General features: G+C 40.4%; 1 protein-coding gene across 2 annotated transcripts in view; it reads right to left on the bottom strand.

Annotated features, from left to right (window-relative positions):
- Positions 1-17,077, bottom strand: part of HGF (hepatocyte growth factor) — a 1,211,563-nt gene that overhangs the window by 994,158 nt on the left and 200,328 nt on the right. For both annotated transcript variants that reach the window (XM_044088269.1, XM_044088268.1), the window contains exon 2: positions 14,993-15,158. In XM_044088269.1, coding sequence (XP_043944204.1) covers positions 14,993-15,158 — 166 coding nt within the window. The remainder of the gene's footprint in view (positions 1-14,992; positions 15,159-17,077) is intronic.

The raw sequence follows: 17,077 nt of genomic DNA, 5'->3' as shown, positions 1-17,077 counted from the left end.
AGACAATGCTGTACACATGTGCATTGTATGGACCCATGCCGCTGACACCATGGAATACCTGTCCATTCTATACATGCAGGTACAGGGCCGACCTGCTCACTGTACGCAGGTTTCGTCACACCAGGCCAGTATTGGCATATCGGGGTATAACAGGCTGTGTACACTACATGTGTCTGCCACACCAGGTACACCTGTACATGTCACTGTACAGTATTGTGGGACATGCACATCCCAGGCAATGTCCATGTGAAGGACTATCAAACACAGACGTGGCATGCATTGCAAAGCTATGGCCCTAAACATTGGTAACCAGGATTTCAAGCCAGATATTGCAGTACCCATCTGTGTGGAACATTGCAGGCACTACACCCTTGCACTGCACACCATTGTTGGGTGACACAATGGCAAGGATTACCCCTCACCTAGCCTTGTACAGCCGTCTTGCATAGCCAAACACTACACACCCATGGAGCAATGCATACCTGCATGACAGTACTGGCACCCTGTGTCTGCATGTGGGTTGTGATGCTCCCAACCACAGTCACTCCCAGTATAAACCCCATTGGCATACCAACAGTTGTCAAGCACTTTCACGTGGCCTAGCCCATTGAACCTCCAGATATCCCCTGTGGTGCATGTGGTCCTGTGCATTACTGCGGTGTGGCAAACTAAGTAGTTACATTGTGTATTTGCCACCCTGGCAAAGGTGTCAATGTGTGTCCATTCAAGTGTGGTTGTGGGGACAATGGCATCCGTTCACATGGACTGACGTGTACCATACCTAATGTATGTCTACTATATCTGTTGCAGATGGTACACACTCACCTACACATGTTCTTACAGCACTGCAACATGGCGCCTCTGTGGCACATGTAGTAACGTCATGCACATGTAATAGTAATGAGTAGTCAGGGGGTTGACCCTGTACTACTCAGCGTGTGGCAGATTATGGTGAAGTCTCCTAGCCGTTCCCTGGTGTACATTGCCTGTCCCGCACACACAGTCTCTGGTGAATGTGAAGGTGTACACCTGCACAGCAGCAGCATGTGTATTGTAACAGATGGAAATGGTCAGGTGATGGCCTCTGCACCTATTGCAGTCCTCCTCTCGCTGATTGCATGTAGTACAGCTGTGATGATGTTCCCATAGCCATCCGCATGATTAAGACAGTACACTATCTAGGGAAAGATGTTATTATCTGGCCATGACAGTCACTGTGAGTGGTACCTGGATGTGGTGTTCTGACATGGCATCGCAGATGATATCTGGATGTACCTCAATCATTTTCAACAGTGGGAAATAGCCTAATGACAGGAGGGTGATGTGCCACACAACTACAGCATGCAAGTGTAGCTATTCTGCATTGAGACTACTGCCTGTTTAACATGTGTGTGGTAATGGCTATTCAGCATGTTAAAATACAGACATGACAGTACTCTGTTCATTAGGGAACCCTTTCTGTAAGGCCATCTGTGAAGAGGTCAGTGTGTACAACCATTTGTCTCCTGTGTTACACACTGAACACACTTATGTGCACAGCAGAAGCATGGTGTGGGGATTGCAGACAGTACATGATGATAGTGATGTGTTACTGCCATCGCATCACCGACTGGACATGTGTCACATGAGACAGTGGTATGAATGACACTGTGTGGGATTCCCAGTGACAAGCCAATGATGGGCAACTGTTCATAGCTGCGGTCACACATCTACTACACATTGTACAGCTGCCATGCGGTATATATGCATGTGTTGTGCTCCCTCAGCAAATGTATACAATCTGTTGGGTTGCTGGTGATATCTATGCATACTGTCGTAGGTAATCCTGTATGCTGTTGTCTATCACTAAGCCATATGCAGGTTTAAAATGCAACACCATAGGCCGAATGGGTTGCTACATCCCAGCAGATCCTCCTGTCCCACTTCAGCTGACCATGGCACCAAGCACTAGCACATCTGGGGCCCAGCCATTAACATCAACCTCTGTTGGCTATGCACCACCTTCTGGTGGCTCCACCACTGAGGATGGAGCATGTCACCCTTGGGAGTGGGACCAGACAGGTACATATCTGCTGTCATGCGGTCCGGGACATGTTTTGTAGGTGGCTTCCTAAGGGGTTATGAAGCCAGATACACCAGTTCAAGGGTGGAGTGTCACATTTACAGGGTGATGCTGCCTGTCCTGGAGAGCCGACAGCACTGCCTCCTTTGCAGCTGTGTAGGTGCAGAGGAAGTTGCCCATGGCTGGAGACCTCCATCCCACTGTTCCCATGGGCTTTTGAAGGCGAAAGACCCATCCCCATCCAGGGTGTATCCCCCCCACATGTGTCATATACCAACCCTGTATGCTGTCATTTCTGTGCTCCTACCTATCCTCCACGGCCATGCCTACACTCCTTCACCAACATCTGACCCTCACCTATGGACACATAAGGCCATTCAGCTCCTAGGACACCATCTGCCCTATACATAGCTGTCCATTACACACACGTGCCCACTGGACACATGAAACCCTCGTAATATGCATCATAACATACTACTGTTATCCTCACCACTGTCCCTCAGGTGCATGGTCCTGGTATGCGCATCACTCCTACATGGTTCAGGTACACGTGAGGAGGATGACCCCATTTTAAACATAACACTACCGGTCCCTCTATGGTTACCCCATTTACCTTTATCATGATGATGATGTTGCACATTGCAGGGGTACTGTTCAAACATAATGACTGGACAGGTACTGTTGTGTTAATGTACAGTACATTACAGAGTGATGTATACGGTCAATGCACAGCTATTGTCTGTCTGAGGGAGTCTTGTGATCACATAGAGCAACATCACTAAATAATACAGGAGTCACTGGTGTTTCCCGTTTCATTCGTTTGTAATGCTTTGTTGCCACATGGCATGTCCCTGATACATCTCTATATATGTATGTACTTATATGCTGGACATAAACACTCACATGTACTTCTGCATGATGGGATACTTTCCTATACTGCTGAATGACCGCTCTGTATGATATCCTCTGGTTACAACCTCTTATGCTTGATTAGCCTCTACATTGCTTAACTAATCCAATACTCGCATACTGGCAGCCGAACACACTTACACCCGCTCATTCCCGCACTTGCTAATGCACCGGCATTGGTGCTTGCATCTGTCACTCGCACCCCTGGGTGTGAGCGAGGACAACAATATTACCTTGTGATGCCTATTACATAGTACTACATGACTCCAGTATCGGGATTGGCCACCCATTAGGTGTACGGAATCTGCGGCCTGTCCAGTGACACAATCATATGTGTGTGTATCTCATACAATGTGCTCCCACCTTGTGGTGCCTATTACATCGGAATACATGTATACAGTATCGTAAATGGCTGCCTATTAGGCGACGGGATGGCTTTCATCTGTATGGAAACAGCGACCTGTCCGGAGATTCATTCATATTCATGTGTTCCTTTTAGGCATACCTTGTGATGCCTATCACATTGGACTACATAGCTACAGTCATAGCCGGCCTTAGGCATAGGCCAACTCAGCATCTGCCCAGGGCACCGCTTTAGTGGGTGCACTTTACCAGTATTTATTTGGTGTAGGTAGACCAGGATGGGGCACTGGGTGGTGTGGTGGGGAGTGCCATTGTGCCCTCTGCCTAGAGCACCAGTTGACCTAAGGCCACTCCTGACTACAGTATTGCGAATGGCTGCCCATTAGGTGACCGCATGGCGTTCAAATGTATGGAATCAGTGGCCTGTCCGGTGAATCATTCATAATTGTGTGTTCCTCTTACAATCTGCTCCCACCTTGTAATGCCTATCACATAGGACTACATGACTACAGTATCAGGATTGGCTGCCCATTAGGCGATGGCATGGCATTCAACTGTACAAAATCATTGGCCTGTCCAGTGAATTAATCATATTTCTGTGTTCCACATACACTCTGCTCCCATCTGGCTGATACATGGGAACCGAGACCCTGCATTACAAATGAGTAGTTGGGTTGTGGTAGCCATATCCGTCAGACGGGTCATGCTACAGCATACCTATTATAGGTTTGCCACCTTCTCAATTGGCCAAGGTAGGAATTTAGGGTAACCAACTGTCCCACTTTGCGAGGGACAGTGCGAAAATAATCAAAACATAGCACATGTCCAGATTACAGGACATTATTATATTCTACGTTTCATTAATGATTGCATGCAACAGTTATTTTATATATGACACTTCTATATGTTATGTGAAGTAGCATAAACAATTCAAATGCAACTAGATGAAGCTTTAATTTGTGCAAATAAGTGTAATCCTGAACTATGCACGGCTGTAGGTATGTTTAGTCCTGGAATGTCTGACATTTCTAGAGAATATGTCCCACTCTGGCCATTTTGAAAGGTGGCAACCCTATAGGAACTGTATGTACAGACACCAGACTTTGCAGGGCAACACACCCACAGCCAGTAGAAAGGGGTGTACTTCACTGTTTTCCCTAAATAAAAGGATACTCTTATAGCATTATAATTGCTTATACTGTTACCTATAACATTTAGGTGTTTCAGAGGAACATAATTGTTTTATGCTACTACTACAGACAATATAGGTAGTCTTTGCTCTAAATCACAGAACATTTGCCTTAATTACAGTTATTATGCAGGACACAACTGCCCACAGGGGAGTGTACCTCGCAAAGGTGGAGAGGTGGTAACCCCCATACCTTTTATTTTATCAGTCTTCTAAGGTAGTCGGCAGAACATGCGCTTTCTCTCACTATCAGACCTCTCATACAAATGGGGAAGAATAAATACTGAATCAGGGACACTGCATAACGACCTCAGGGACATATTTTGAAGGTTGGTGCTATTAACCTGACACACTGACAGACACAGAGCACATATGTATTCATACACATTTTCTGATGTGCATGCAGTTTATGACTCTTACATGTTGTCATTATTCATTACGTGTATTCCGGCACCTTTCCTCCTAATATCACTAGTTCTAGGATGGTTTAGTTGAGACTGTGTTAAGATTCTGATTCGCAATCATGGACGTCCTTGGTAATCGGGGACAGTTCAATGATATGGTCCCTATGTATTCCCCCAATGGTTTACGGACTGTCCAGTAGATGTGCTCTTATAGTTTGGGAGGTATGAGCATCTGCTATACCCACATCGGAATAATACTTACACCCATGGGGCAGTCCTAATACATGTCTGCCAGCCAACACATGCACGCCTAACCCCATAATCGCACACCAATAGTTCCCCCACCTGCCACTACTCTACAGCACTCATCTTTACTGTGGGCGCAGGTGGACGCAGGTGGGATATGAACACACCCCTACACACTGCCCACTCTCCCCGTGTTGGGACACATGTTGTACATTGTGTCAACCCTTGTGTCATTAGGCTTGCACAGCCTACTGTTCCATGTACAGCTACATCCTGGTCATAATGGTGTTCTCCCATTGGCTGAAAGGTAAAAAATTGTTGGTGTCCCACAAGGGACGTCGCTGTCCATGTTTAAAGTGTAGACCTTGTAGATCTCTCCCACTGGTAGTTTCCTGCCAGTGGTCTGGGAACCAGTGTTGTATTTGCCTTTATTGCGTGTCTGTATGTCTCACCAGCCTAGCTGGGGTCGGTGATACGTAGACGTTTGTTGAGTGAACCTCCCACCAACATACGCCCGGTCTAAACATGTTACCCATAACTGCTGTAACATAACCTAGGTATATACATGTATATATTTATTGTAACATATATATATATATCTATTTACATTACTATATACAGACATATCTGCATATGTATTCATACATGTATATTCATATCTTGCTGTTTTATATATATATATATATATATATATATATATATATATATAATATATGTGTATGTATATATATATATATATATATATATATATATATATAAAAATATATATATATATATATATATATATATATATATAGTTATATATATGATTATATATATTACATTCCCCGCTCATATGCACTTACACATGCGTAATGGTGTTTATAAGCTTCACCAGCATACTAGTGCCTTATTCATTATAATGCCGACACACTCCAGTAATCTTGTAATTGGTATGTAGCACGTTATACAGTGGACAGATGTCGCTATATGCTCATGTAGGGATTACCGATGGTAATTGGAATGTGATAGTGTGATTCGACTCGTCCCTCTTCTGCACAGCCTATTATTCCATGTACTGTCGATGTTTGTATGGGCACATTCCTATTATTTATGTCAACAAATGGAATGCATGTGTTACAGAATTTGTACGTCAACATATATTGTTGTCTGCATGTGAGTATGCATATATACCTATCATGACCGAGCTGACCTCCACAGGGTGGTCCATTAGAACCGGCTCGCCTGGATCCATAATTGCATAACCATAGTTCCTCCACCCCACTCATGTTAAATTTACAGGTGTAACATCCATTATCCTCTTGTTATCACAGACATGACACACCTTTACACATTTCCCTCTCCAGAGCTTTTTGGGCCTTACACACATTCTGTCCTGCCGTGTGTTTTCACAGAGTCTCCCGCCATGTATATTTGCACATACGTGCCTTTCCTGGTGTTATGGAATACATCCATTTGCATTTTCCAATTTTTGGAGGTCCCAGCATGGGACTACATTTTGCCTGTTTGTAAAGTAGACCTAGCATTTCAATGATATTACTCCCAGTGGTAATACCCTGCCTGTGGTGTAAGTAGCGGTGCTCTGCTCACTCCTGGGCAGCTTTTTATGACATACACTGAAAGCACTTTACAATGCCAACATTGTTCTTGATTCCCTTCACATCCCTTGTGTATGCTTTACTGTATGTAGATATATATCTATACACACATATGTGTGTGTGTGTGTGTGTGTGTGTGTGTGTGTACATATATATATATATATATATATATATATATATATATATATATATATATATATATATATATATATGTGTGTGTGTGTGTGTGTATATATATATATATATATATATATATATATATATATATATATATATATATATATATGTTACATGTACATACAAACATACATTTCCTATGCTGGGAGCCGCTTACACTCGCACAGGCGCACTCGCCTATGCTTACTGTGCATTACATATGTTTACTGTCGCTTATTTATGCTTATTTGTGCCTTATATATTATGACAATACCACTTTGATTAAAAGGAACTGGTTAATAGTCCCATGCAATACACACGTTCACCTTTGCATGTTTAAATGTTGGCTTTAGAGCAGAGCAACATTAATTTCACAAGGAAAATTATATGTGCTATTGTCGACCTTGAACCGTGAATGCCTTTTCATTAGGCGGATGCTCTAATCACTACACTATTGGTGTTCTGCCTCATTTATATGCATACCCATGGTGCATAATTAGCCAAACACACGCCTCCTCACTTCACTTACACACCAGGCATCCATTTACCTGTTGGGAAAAACGCACTACTACACATGCGCCATTGCCTATTCCCTACTGCTCTGGACTCGTGCCGCATGTTGACTCACTCCGAGGATATTCAGACCTCTACAGCCTACAGACCTGGCACATATGTGTATTCAATTGTCAGGGTGTTCATATGGTCTTCCGGGTTTAGGCTTGTCCATCTGTGGACCAGGACTGTGTACCTAGATGAAAGTCAGACTTAGCAAGGGGAGATTGTTCGTTTTTTCAACTTTTAGCATTCTCCCTGTGGTTGGGGATGCAGAGGTGTGCTCACTGATGGTTCTCCTGATATATAACAGCACTAAATATTACGGCTGGTTCCACTGCTGTTTCCCTTCACATTCATTGTGACTGCTATATTGTGACCATGTTCATTCTTCATAACTACATATATTATATATATATATATATATATATATGTATATATATATATATATATATATATATATATATATATATATATATATATATATATATATATGTGTGTGTGTGTATTTTTATATCTCTCTCCATATATATCGGTCTGTACATACACATGTATATACACCTACATATGTTTTTACATTCCACATACCGTTTAATCACCACCACCTACCTGCTTGCATACCTGCTTACGTCTAGGGTTGCCACCTTTTCTAACGGACAAAGTGGGGCATTTTTGAGATACGCATCAGATTTTACAGGCCAACACATACCCACGGTCAGTACAGGGTTTAGAACTTTACTTATTTTCCTAGATGAGAGCTTATTCTTGTAGCAATTTAGTTGCTTATTCTGTTTCTTGTAAAATTTACGTATTTTACATACAGAAATAACTGTTTTATGCAACTGTTACATGAAATATGGTACATAATGATTTCCTACAATCACAGGACATTTGCCATTGTATTATTTTTGGTCAGGACACACCTGCCCAAACAGGGACTGTCCCTCACAAAGTGGGACAGGAGGTACCCTGCTTACGTCAGTGCCTTAATCACCCTATATCCAACTGCCACTATGCAAATGTGTAAAGTATATATTTTCGATAATGCATGTGGGGAGCCGTGCATCACGGTCAGGTGTTTAATCCTGGGTAGTAGGTTCTGCATGACCGGCTGGAGGCTGAGCAGTCTTGTGAACCACTACTGCACATACAACTTGTGCCTAGATGTCTACAGGACTGGACATCGTGTCGTGACACCAAGTCTGATGTTTACACAGAATACTTATCCATGAGGGATGTCCAAAAATTGAACAGACCAATATCCTCCAATAACCTTCGATATTTTGGGATTTACAAAAATGTGATAGGGTTATACATGCAAGGGATACATAGTTTGCAATCATGAGACTGCCTAGGGAGAGACTGCCTACTAGATATGAGTAGTGGTCACTATGTGCAGATATGGCTGTGCCAAGCTAGCAGCCCAAGTATGGCTGGATTTGGTGGATGTTCAGGAATGTGGGGGGGGGGGTTGTGTGCTCTAGAGCGGATGATGGGTATTCAATTATGCATCCAGGTGTGTTGTGGTTGGATGGCTCAGTTCAGGCCAGACCATTATGTGGGTATGTGGAAGTGACATTTCTGTACATGTGTATTGCACATTTTAATATTCATATGTTTGTGTGATTATGTTCTACAGTATGGCCTGTTAGGTTGTATTGTGGATGTGTATGTTTGTTCTTTGTGTTTCTTTCTGATTCACCCACTGCTCCCTCGTACACCTCCAGTTCACCTATTGTGCATCCAACACAGTCTCCCCTTGGCGAATTATTACATTACCCGTCCCCCCCACCCCCATGTTCCACACACTCCATCCATCCTTTCTCTGGTTGATGGCCCATGGCATGGTCAAAGGAACACATTACATGCACTACATATCTTTGGTACCTGTATGGTTGTGAGGACCACCCTAGTATGTCTCACCTTCCACATGCTGTACATCATGCACATAGGTACACACAAATACTTATCTTTCATGACATGTTAAGTAGACCCAGGTAATACCCGCTCATCTTTGTCCCATCCTGACAAGGATGCCTTGGACCGCAAATGGGCAGATTTTGGGTGAATGCTCTGACCATTGGTAGGGTTGCCACCTTTTCATATGGCCAGGATGGAATATATTCCGGACACACATCAGATTTTACAGGCCAACACATACCCATGGTCAGTACAACGAATAGTACTTTTGTTTTATGCCTAAATGTAAGCTTATTGTTGTAGCAGTTTAGCTGCTTCTTCTCTTTTGTTTACTTGCTTATTTTGTTTCTTGTAACATGTAGGTATTTTACATATGGAAATAAGTATTGTATGTGACTATTACATAAGATTTGGGACATAATTATGTCCTACGATCGCAGGACATTTTACATTTATAATGCTTTTGGTATGGACACAACTGCCCAGAGGGGGACTGTCCCTCACAATGTGAGACAGGTGGTAACCCTGACCATTGGGCTAGCCTTAGCTATTGGCGGCACGCTAACACGATGCATTTCACTTTCACTTGGTATAACTATCGATACTACAATGGAATACGGGCACGGGGTTTTAAATGTCATTTGTTTGAGGGATGGGGACTCAATATTCAACTACGTGCATTTGTGTTTGCTTCTTATTTTTGTGTTCGCAAAACTGTCTTGCATGCTTTGCATACGTTTCAGTATCCACGGACACTGACAGGTGTGATTACTATTAGAGGCAGGCTGTACTATTCAGCATTTTAGGTTGCACATAAGCAGCAGACATGTCCACGCCTGTGTGCAGTGCTTGGACATGCCCCCTGCTCTCATGCACATTTCCTATGCATGTGGATGTGGCGGCAGCAAGCCTTCATTAATATGCATATGGTGCTACTGCACCACCTCTATGCTGCACGGTCGGCGTAAGCCTAACGCCATCCTTGCGCTGAGCTTCATGAACCCCGGGGTGTGTCTTGTATCAATGTAACACAGTTGGTTGTGTTTTGAGGTTATGTTTAATCGTGGCAGTGAACATTAGTTGATATATTTGTGGTGGGGTCATAATTAAGTTTCTTTTTCATTTTGTTTATGTTTGACACCTGTAATATTCATTAACAGTTAATAGCCTTTTGAGATAGTTGTGACTTCGAGGGATGAAGTATTGACTATATTTAATATAAAATCCTTGGGAACAGCTGTTCTAGTAAATAGTTGTGTATACGTGAGTTTGTCATTTGAGGGAAGGTTTTGGCTTGATGCTCTTTTATATAGAAATGATGATCTTTGGTCTTCTTTTGGTTTTGCGTTGCATTAGATCTTAAAGATATATTTATTGTTGTTGACAAAGGTTAACTTTTGCTATTTAGATTTCTATGATGCACCTTCATTACTTGAATAGTTCTGGAATTATATGATAGGCTTATTGTGTGATATGTTGTACTTCACTGGATAGTGTTTGAACCAATGGCAATTTATTCTAGCTTTCCATTGTCTAATTGGTGCAGTCATCTGTGATTGGCTAGAATTACATTCTTTATAATCTGATAGGGTGTAGATTTTGCTAATTTGAATTGTTAGATGCAAGTCGCTAGTTGCGGTTTCTTCTACAGAGAAGTGAGAGTTATGGGTGATTTTGGTTTGGATGAGTTGGGTTTTAAGTATATATTTATTGTCATTGGTAGAGGTTAGTTTGCTGCTATCTATGTCTTAAATATGTGTTTTCCTTAGTTGAATAGTCATTTGTACCCATTATGTTGATGTGGTATAGTGATATGACAGGTTCATTATATAACATTTTTATTTTATTTTATTTATTTAACATTTGTTGACTGGGAAAGTCCGACTAGGACAGAGCCTATTTTCAGTGGAGGCTTGGGGAGAAACGCTCCAGATGCAGGTCTTTAGAATGTGAGAGGAAACTGGAGTACTCAGAAGAAACCCAAGCGAATGCAGGGAGAACATGCAAACTCCACACAAAAGACACCCCAGCTGAGAATTTAACCGAAGAACCTCTTGCTGTGAGCCAACCACATTAACTGCTGCACCACTGCATCGCCCGTGTTGCACCTCACTGGATAGTGCTCGGACCAATGGTAATTTAAGATAGCTTCCGTAGTCCAATCATTGAAGTAGCCTCTGGTTGGCTGGAATTTTAATTTCTAAGATCTGACAGGGAGCAGATCTTTCTAACTTAAAGGGTTAGACATAAGCCGCTAGTTGCGGCTTGATTATTGAATAACACTTTTATTATTCAGCGGTTCTCAATATTTTGCTGTTTAAAACAGCATTAAGTTGCATGGACTGATGTGAGGTCCTACATTGTGTTGCCTACATGAGTTGCAGTTTTTAGTGGAAGAAGTTAATGTTTGACATGTAGTGTTTAATCAACCAATAGTAAAGGGATGTAGGGTTTTCTGACCAATCATTGTAGTGGCTTTTGATTGGCCACTTTTAGTCATTTTTGATTCTGTTTGGCTGTCATGTATACACATTGGATGGCACATTGCTCTTTCAAAGATGAGTTAGTTAAATATATTTTAAAGTAGTGTTTTTTATTTTTGAAGACTCAGTAAAGGTATATGATTGTTCGGTGGCTATAAGGCCGATTGCTATTATTTAGATTTTGATTGGCAAAGTCCTTAATATATGGCTAAGATACATTGTTGGGGATTATAACTAATAGGAGTGTATTGCAATGGATATAGGCCAATCCTAGCAGAGATTTTTGATAGGCTGATTTCAGCTTTACTTAGGTTTCATTAGATGCCGAGGCATTATAGGAACAATATTAATAAGAAATAGTAGTTATATGATATTTTTAGAAGTTTATGCTGTTTTCATTATCAAGAAAGCAAATCATTTATGAATAGACTGATACATGCCTGAATTTTATTTCTGTTTTTAAAGAATCCGTGTGAATTCTATATGACAAGCAAATTTATTTCCTTGTTGATTGATTGTTTCAGCACACATAGTTATCTCAGCCAACTGAAGTAAATTATTTACTGCATTTTTAGTGACTGTTGTGTTATAAGTAGGGTCGCTTCTACTGGTTTGTTGTGTAATCAATAACAATAGAGTCTATATGGAGTTTTGATAGGTTGATTGCTTTTGTATCTGCTCTGATAGGGTAAATTATATACAGTTTTATGATAGGTTACTCATACTAGCTAATGTTATGAGTTATGCACAGTTATTGTTATTTTTGATTGTTTTAATTATATAATGAAAATTTTGCTGTTGGTTTTAATGGTCTGATGAAGCAACTTTGCATTGCAAAAGTGCTTACTTCTGTTTTGAACATTTTTATTAAACTTTTCCATTCTATCTCACAGTGGTGTTGGATGTTATTGGTACATATATATATATATATATATATATATATATATATATATATATATATATATAGACATAAATGAATATATATTTACAGATTATAAAAGGATAAACTTTAAACATCATATAGGAAAATATCCTTAAATTACTGTACAGAGCTGAGTCAATAAATGACTATAGCATGGATTCATGATTTCACTGTTGGTTGCATAACTAGAAAAGTTGTGAATGCAGGGAGGTTATCAGAAGAGTAGAGAAGGGAAGGGGTGGAGGAAATGTAAAAGAGGGCAGAGGAGGGAGGGTAAAAATCATCTGAGAGGAAGAGTAATGGATGACTTTTAGGTAAATAGTTGAGGGGAATAGATGGAGATAGTATAAATTAGAGGCAATTGTAGGGAATTTTGAAGAACTGGTGTGAAGAAAAGGGGGAGGTTAGGAGACAAAGTAGAAAGTAATTTTGTTGCAAATACATATGATGGAAAAGAAATAGGAGAAGTTGGGTAGATTAGTTGGTCAGTGGAAATGCTTCATCCCAGTTGATTGAAACACAAAATGTATTTTCATATTCTAAGAAAACTGCTGATCATCTCAATCAATGCACCTGCACACACTGCTAATCCAAGACCATATTGGCCAAATCCCCAAAAGATCACAGTTTCTCTCTCATACACTTGTATACGTAGATACATATGCACACTGGAAGCACATAAAGACACATATCACAAGGGGCCACAGCACAACCATGCATGTATGTGTGCAGCCAGACACTCTAGACTACACTCATCAGAAATAAACATTCACACCCATACCTGCATGTACATATCAATCACAAACACAATAAACAACACGTGATGTCCTACCATTTCTAATAAGACATGCACGCACACATACACACACGCGCACACACACACACACACACACACACACACACACACACACACACACACACGCACACACATACACACACACACACATTGAGCTTTCACCACAGGTGCAGCATGGTTTTGACTCCTACATCACAAACATTGCAGGCACTGCTTGATAGCTTGCCTCTTGCCTACATATATACCCTCTTGGGACATAAACACTGCTGGATACCATACCTCTTGACCAGCCAGCAAACCCACCTTTACAGAAAACACTCCTAGTCACCCTTAAACACTTATTCAAACTCCCTGATAAGCAGACAGATGTGGGGGGGGGTTGCTCTTACATGCAAACACCAGAAACATGTGCTACATAGCAAATAAACTGTTTTGATTAATTGGGGATTTGACAGAACAGTTTAACTTGCCTACAGGCATGTCCATGCTCATTCATGCAATGTTGACAAACATGAATACTTCATTGTGCCTTGCTGGTAGTGCTGTCTTCATGTATGGGTCTCTATGTCCTATGTGCAAAAGTCTGTGTAGCTGTCTGTCCTTTGTGAGGAACTGTGTGGATGTCTCTTTTCAGTCTTGCTGCATTTCTGCCTTTGCCTTGTGTGTCTATGTCCTGTGCATGGGAGTCAGTGTGGGTGTCTTTGTGTACCTCTGTGGGATTGGCTACCTTGATGCTGTACAGAGTCTTGTTGCAATGTAACAACATTGCTACTAAATTTCAGTCAGTGTGTGCATGTGCCTCTGAGTGGCTACCTTGCTGTGGTACAGGGGCTTATCATAAATAAATGCCAGTCAGTGTATTTACCTTGGCACTTTCAAGTCTTTTTAATGGTATGAATGTAGTAACACTATGCAGTGATGGTTAAATTGTGCTGGATGAGCTTGACAGGGAAGGGGCATGATGGGAATGTGGTCACACTTTATATTCTCTGGGGTAGTGCCCCCAACTTGAAACTTGCTGGGAGCCCTGTCTTCTTCTCATGAGGTAAAAAAAAACTGCTTGAATCAAATTTACCAGATAACATTTCTGTCAGTTTCTTTCTATGAAATTTGTATGTTAAATGCAAATAAGCATCATTTAACACAAAATTAATGCCATGGTGCACTTTCATTTTTTACAATAAAGAAAGTGGTAGACTTGTTTTGTATACAGGATCTTGTCACATCTGAAGAATATTTAAGAATATTAGCTATCATCTAGTTTATAACAAGGAAGAATGAGCATTCTGCTCTGATAAGAAATGCTTTTATCAAAATTCAGTGTTGTTCATACCTATCTTCCCATCTATCCATGAACTATCTAAATGTTACAGTGATGCACTGACAACTTACTTGCAGATAAAACTGAAGCCTTTGTTTCTGCTGCATCGTTTTGCGCATTCACTTGTATTGTTAAGGACTTTGGTTTTCACCTTGTGAGAACTTTCTGTTTTAATAATAATAATCCCAGACATTTTCTGATAATCATGAAGTGCGTTCCTTCTGTTCTTTTTGCTTTCTGTAAACAAAACCAAAGCAACACATTACTTACACAGTAGATACACAACAATATCTTCATATCTTCTAACGCATTAAAGAACATAATAATTTCATTTTGAGTTTAACGGATTTTAAATGTAACCTAAAAATAATTCAATGCCTTAACTAATTTTTTCTGTTTCGTTTTTTGAAATAATAATTTTGTTCATTACAGAAGCTTTGAAACAATCCACAACTATAAATATCCCACCGATTTAGTTGATGGGTTTGATGATGGTGCTTTTCTGTACTATGCTTTGCGAGATACTAGATAGATGGTCATTAGGTGCAAGACCAACATTTCCAAGAGCTAGGGGACATTCTGACTAGGCTGAGGGCACAAGAAGTACTTGACCAAAAGTGTAGTATGCAAACATGTCATGCACTTTAGCAGGCATGCAATCCCCTTTTCCTCACTGAATAAATATTTGATTATTTTATTATCTCAATATTTAGTGGCAGCAACCAATACTTCACACCCCTGTTGCAATTTAAATGAATGGACTGTTAGGGAGGGAATGTATGTTTTGCTCATATGTCAGAGGCAGCTGACAACAGACATGACTGTGAAAACAGGAGGATGCATTGAAGTTGGTGATGCTGATAAGAAGTTTCTAATGAGCTCCCCAGCTTGGAGTAACAAATAAGTAAACAAATAAATGTAACATACATTCTTTATTATATAAGGCCATCTTTTTATCTTTTTATTACCGATGATCTGTGAAGATCAAATGAGATCTAAAAGCTGAAACAAAAGGCAAAGTCTTCTATGTTATCTAATCAACCAGCAAACATTACCTTTATATATATATATATATATATATATATATATATATATATATATATATATATATAGATAGATAGCATTGGGCAACAATAAAATTGTATTAATAAAGACTTGTAAATAAGAACACATTTTTTGGTCTTGCATGGCATTTCTACTCAGTGCCACATGTCCACTCCAGGTCTGCCAGCTACTTTCCATCCCCAGACATCCTCCAGTATTAGCGGTAGCCAGACATTGAGCTCAAGGGCATCCATGGGCTCTTAGCTATCACCATTCCACAGAGGATTTTTTATTATGCCCTCCCTTCTTTTTACTAGTGGTAACATCTGTAAGTGGACATGCTATGGGGAATGTAACAATATATAATTCTGCCTTATACCTGCAGATTCACAATGGCCTTTGTCTCCACCAGGAATTATCATGACAGACGCCCATATTACCATCTCCCATCCCTCCCTGCTGCTCTGTCAGTTACCAGAGCCAATAATCAAACATGGTTTTCTGGGATGTAGTAGGGCTTAATCCCTCTATACCACTGGAGCAGCATAAATAAGAAACAGTTAACTAAGGTTAACAAAATAAATGACTATTCTGTAGGACATAAATGTATATGCCATAAATCCAAATTTCTCTGTCTTTCTTTTACTGTATGTGTTTGAAACATTCTGCTCAAAGTAATATATTCTGTCTACTCAAAAATTTCAGACAAAACAATATAATTTATATAGAAATGTTGCAATAAGAGAAGTATCATCAAAAAAATTCAGGAAGAAAGGATAAAAGCAGAATGACAACAAAGCTGTGTCTGTCAATTTATATTATACAACCCCCCATTAATATTCCAAAATGTGCACGCTGATTGGTCAGCATGCACATTGTAAATCAGAGTTATAGTAATGGAAAAAGGTCCAGTCGCCCGAACTTTTTCCATTAGTATAACTCTTTTTTTTTACAGCAATGGAGAACGCAAGATCTCCGTTGCTTTTTACACACTGTCTCGCTATGTTAAATGAGTTTAACATAGCAGGACAGCTTTAAAAAAAGTAACAGAGATCTTCCTATCTCCGTTGCTTTTTTTAATGGTGTCTCGCTATGTTAAATGGGTTTAACAT

The sequence above is a fragment of the Protopterus annectens genome, chromosome 11.part0, assembly GCF_019279795.1.
Source record: "Protopterus annectens isolate FY-2018-M chromosome 11.part0, PAN1.0, whole genome shotgun sequence".
Lineage (NCBI taxonomy): Eukaryota > Metazoa > Chordata > Ceratodontiformes > Protopteridae > Protopterus > Protopterus annectens.
This window is presented reverse-complemented; position numbering and strand designations above follow the sequence as displayed.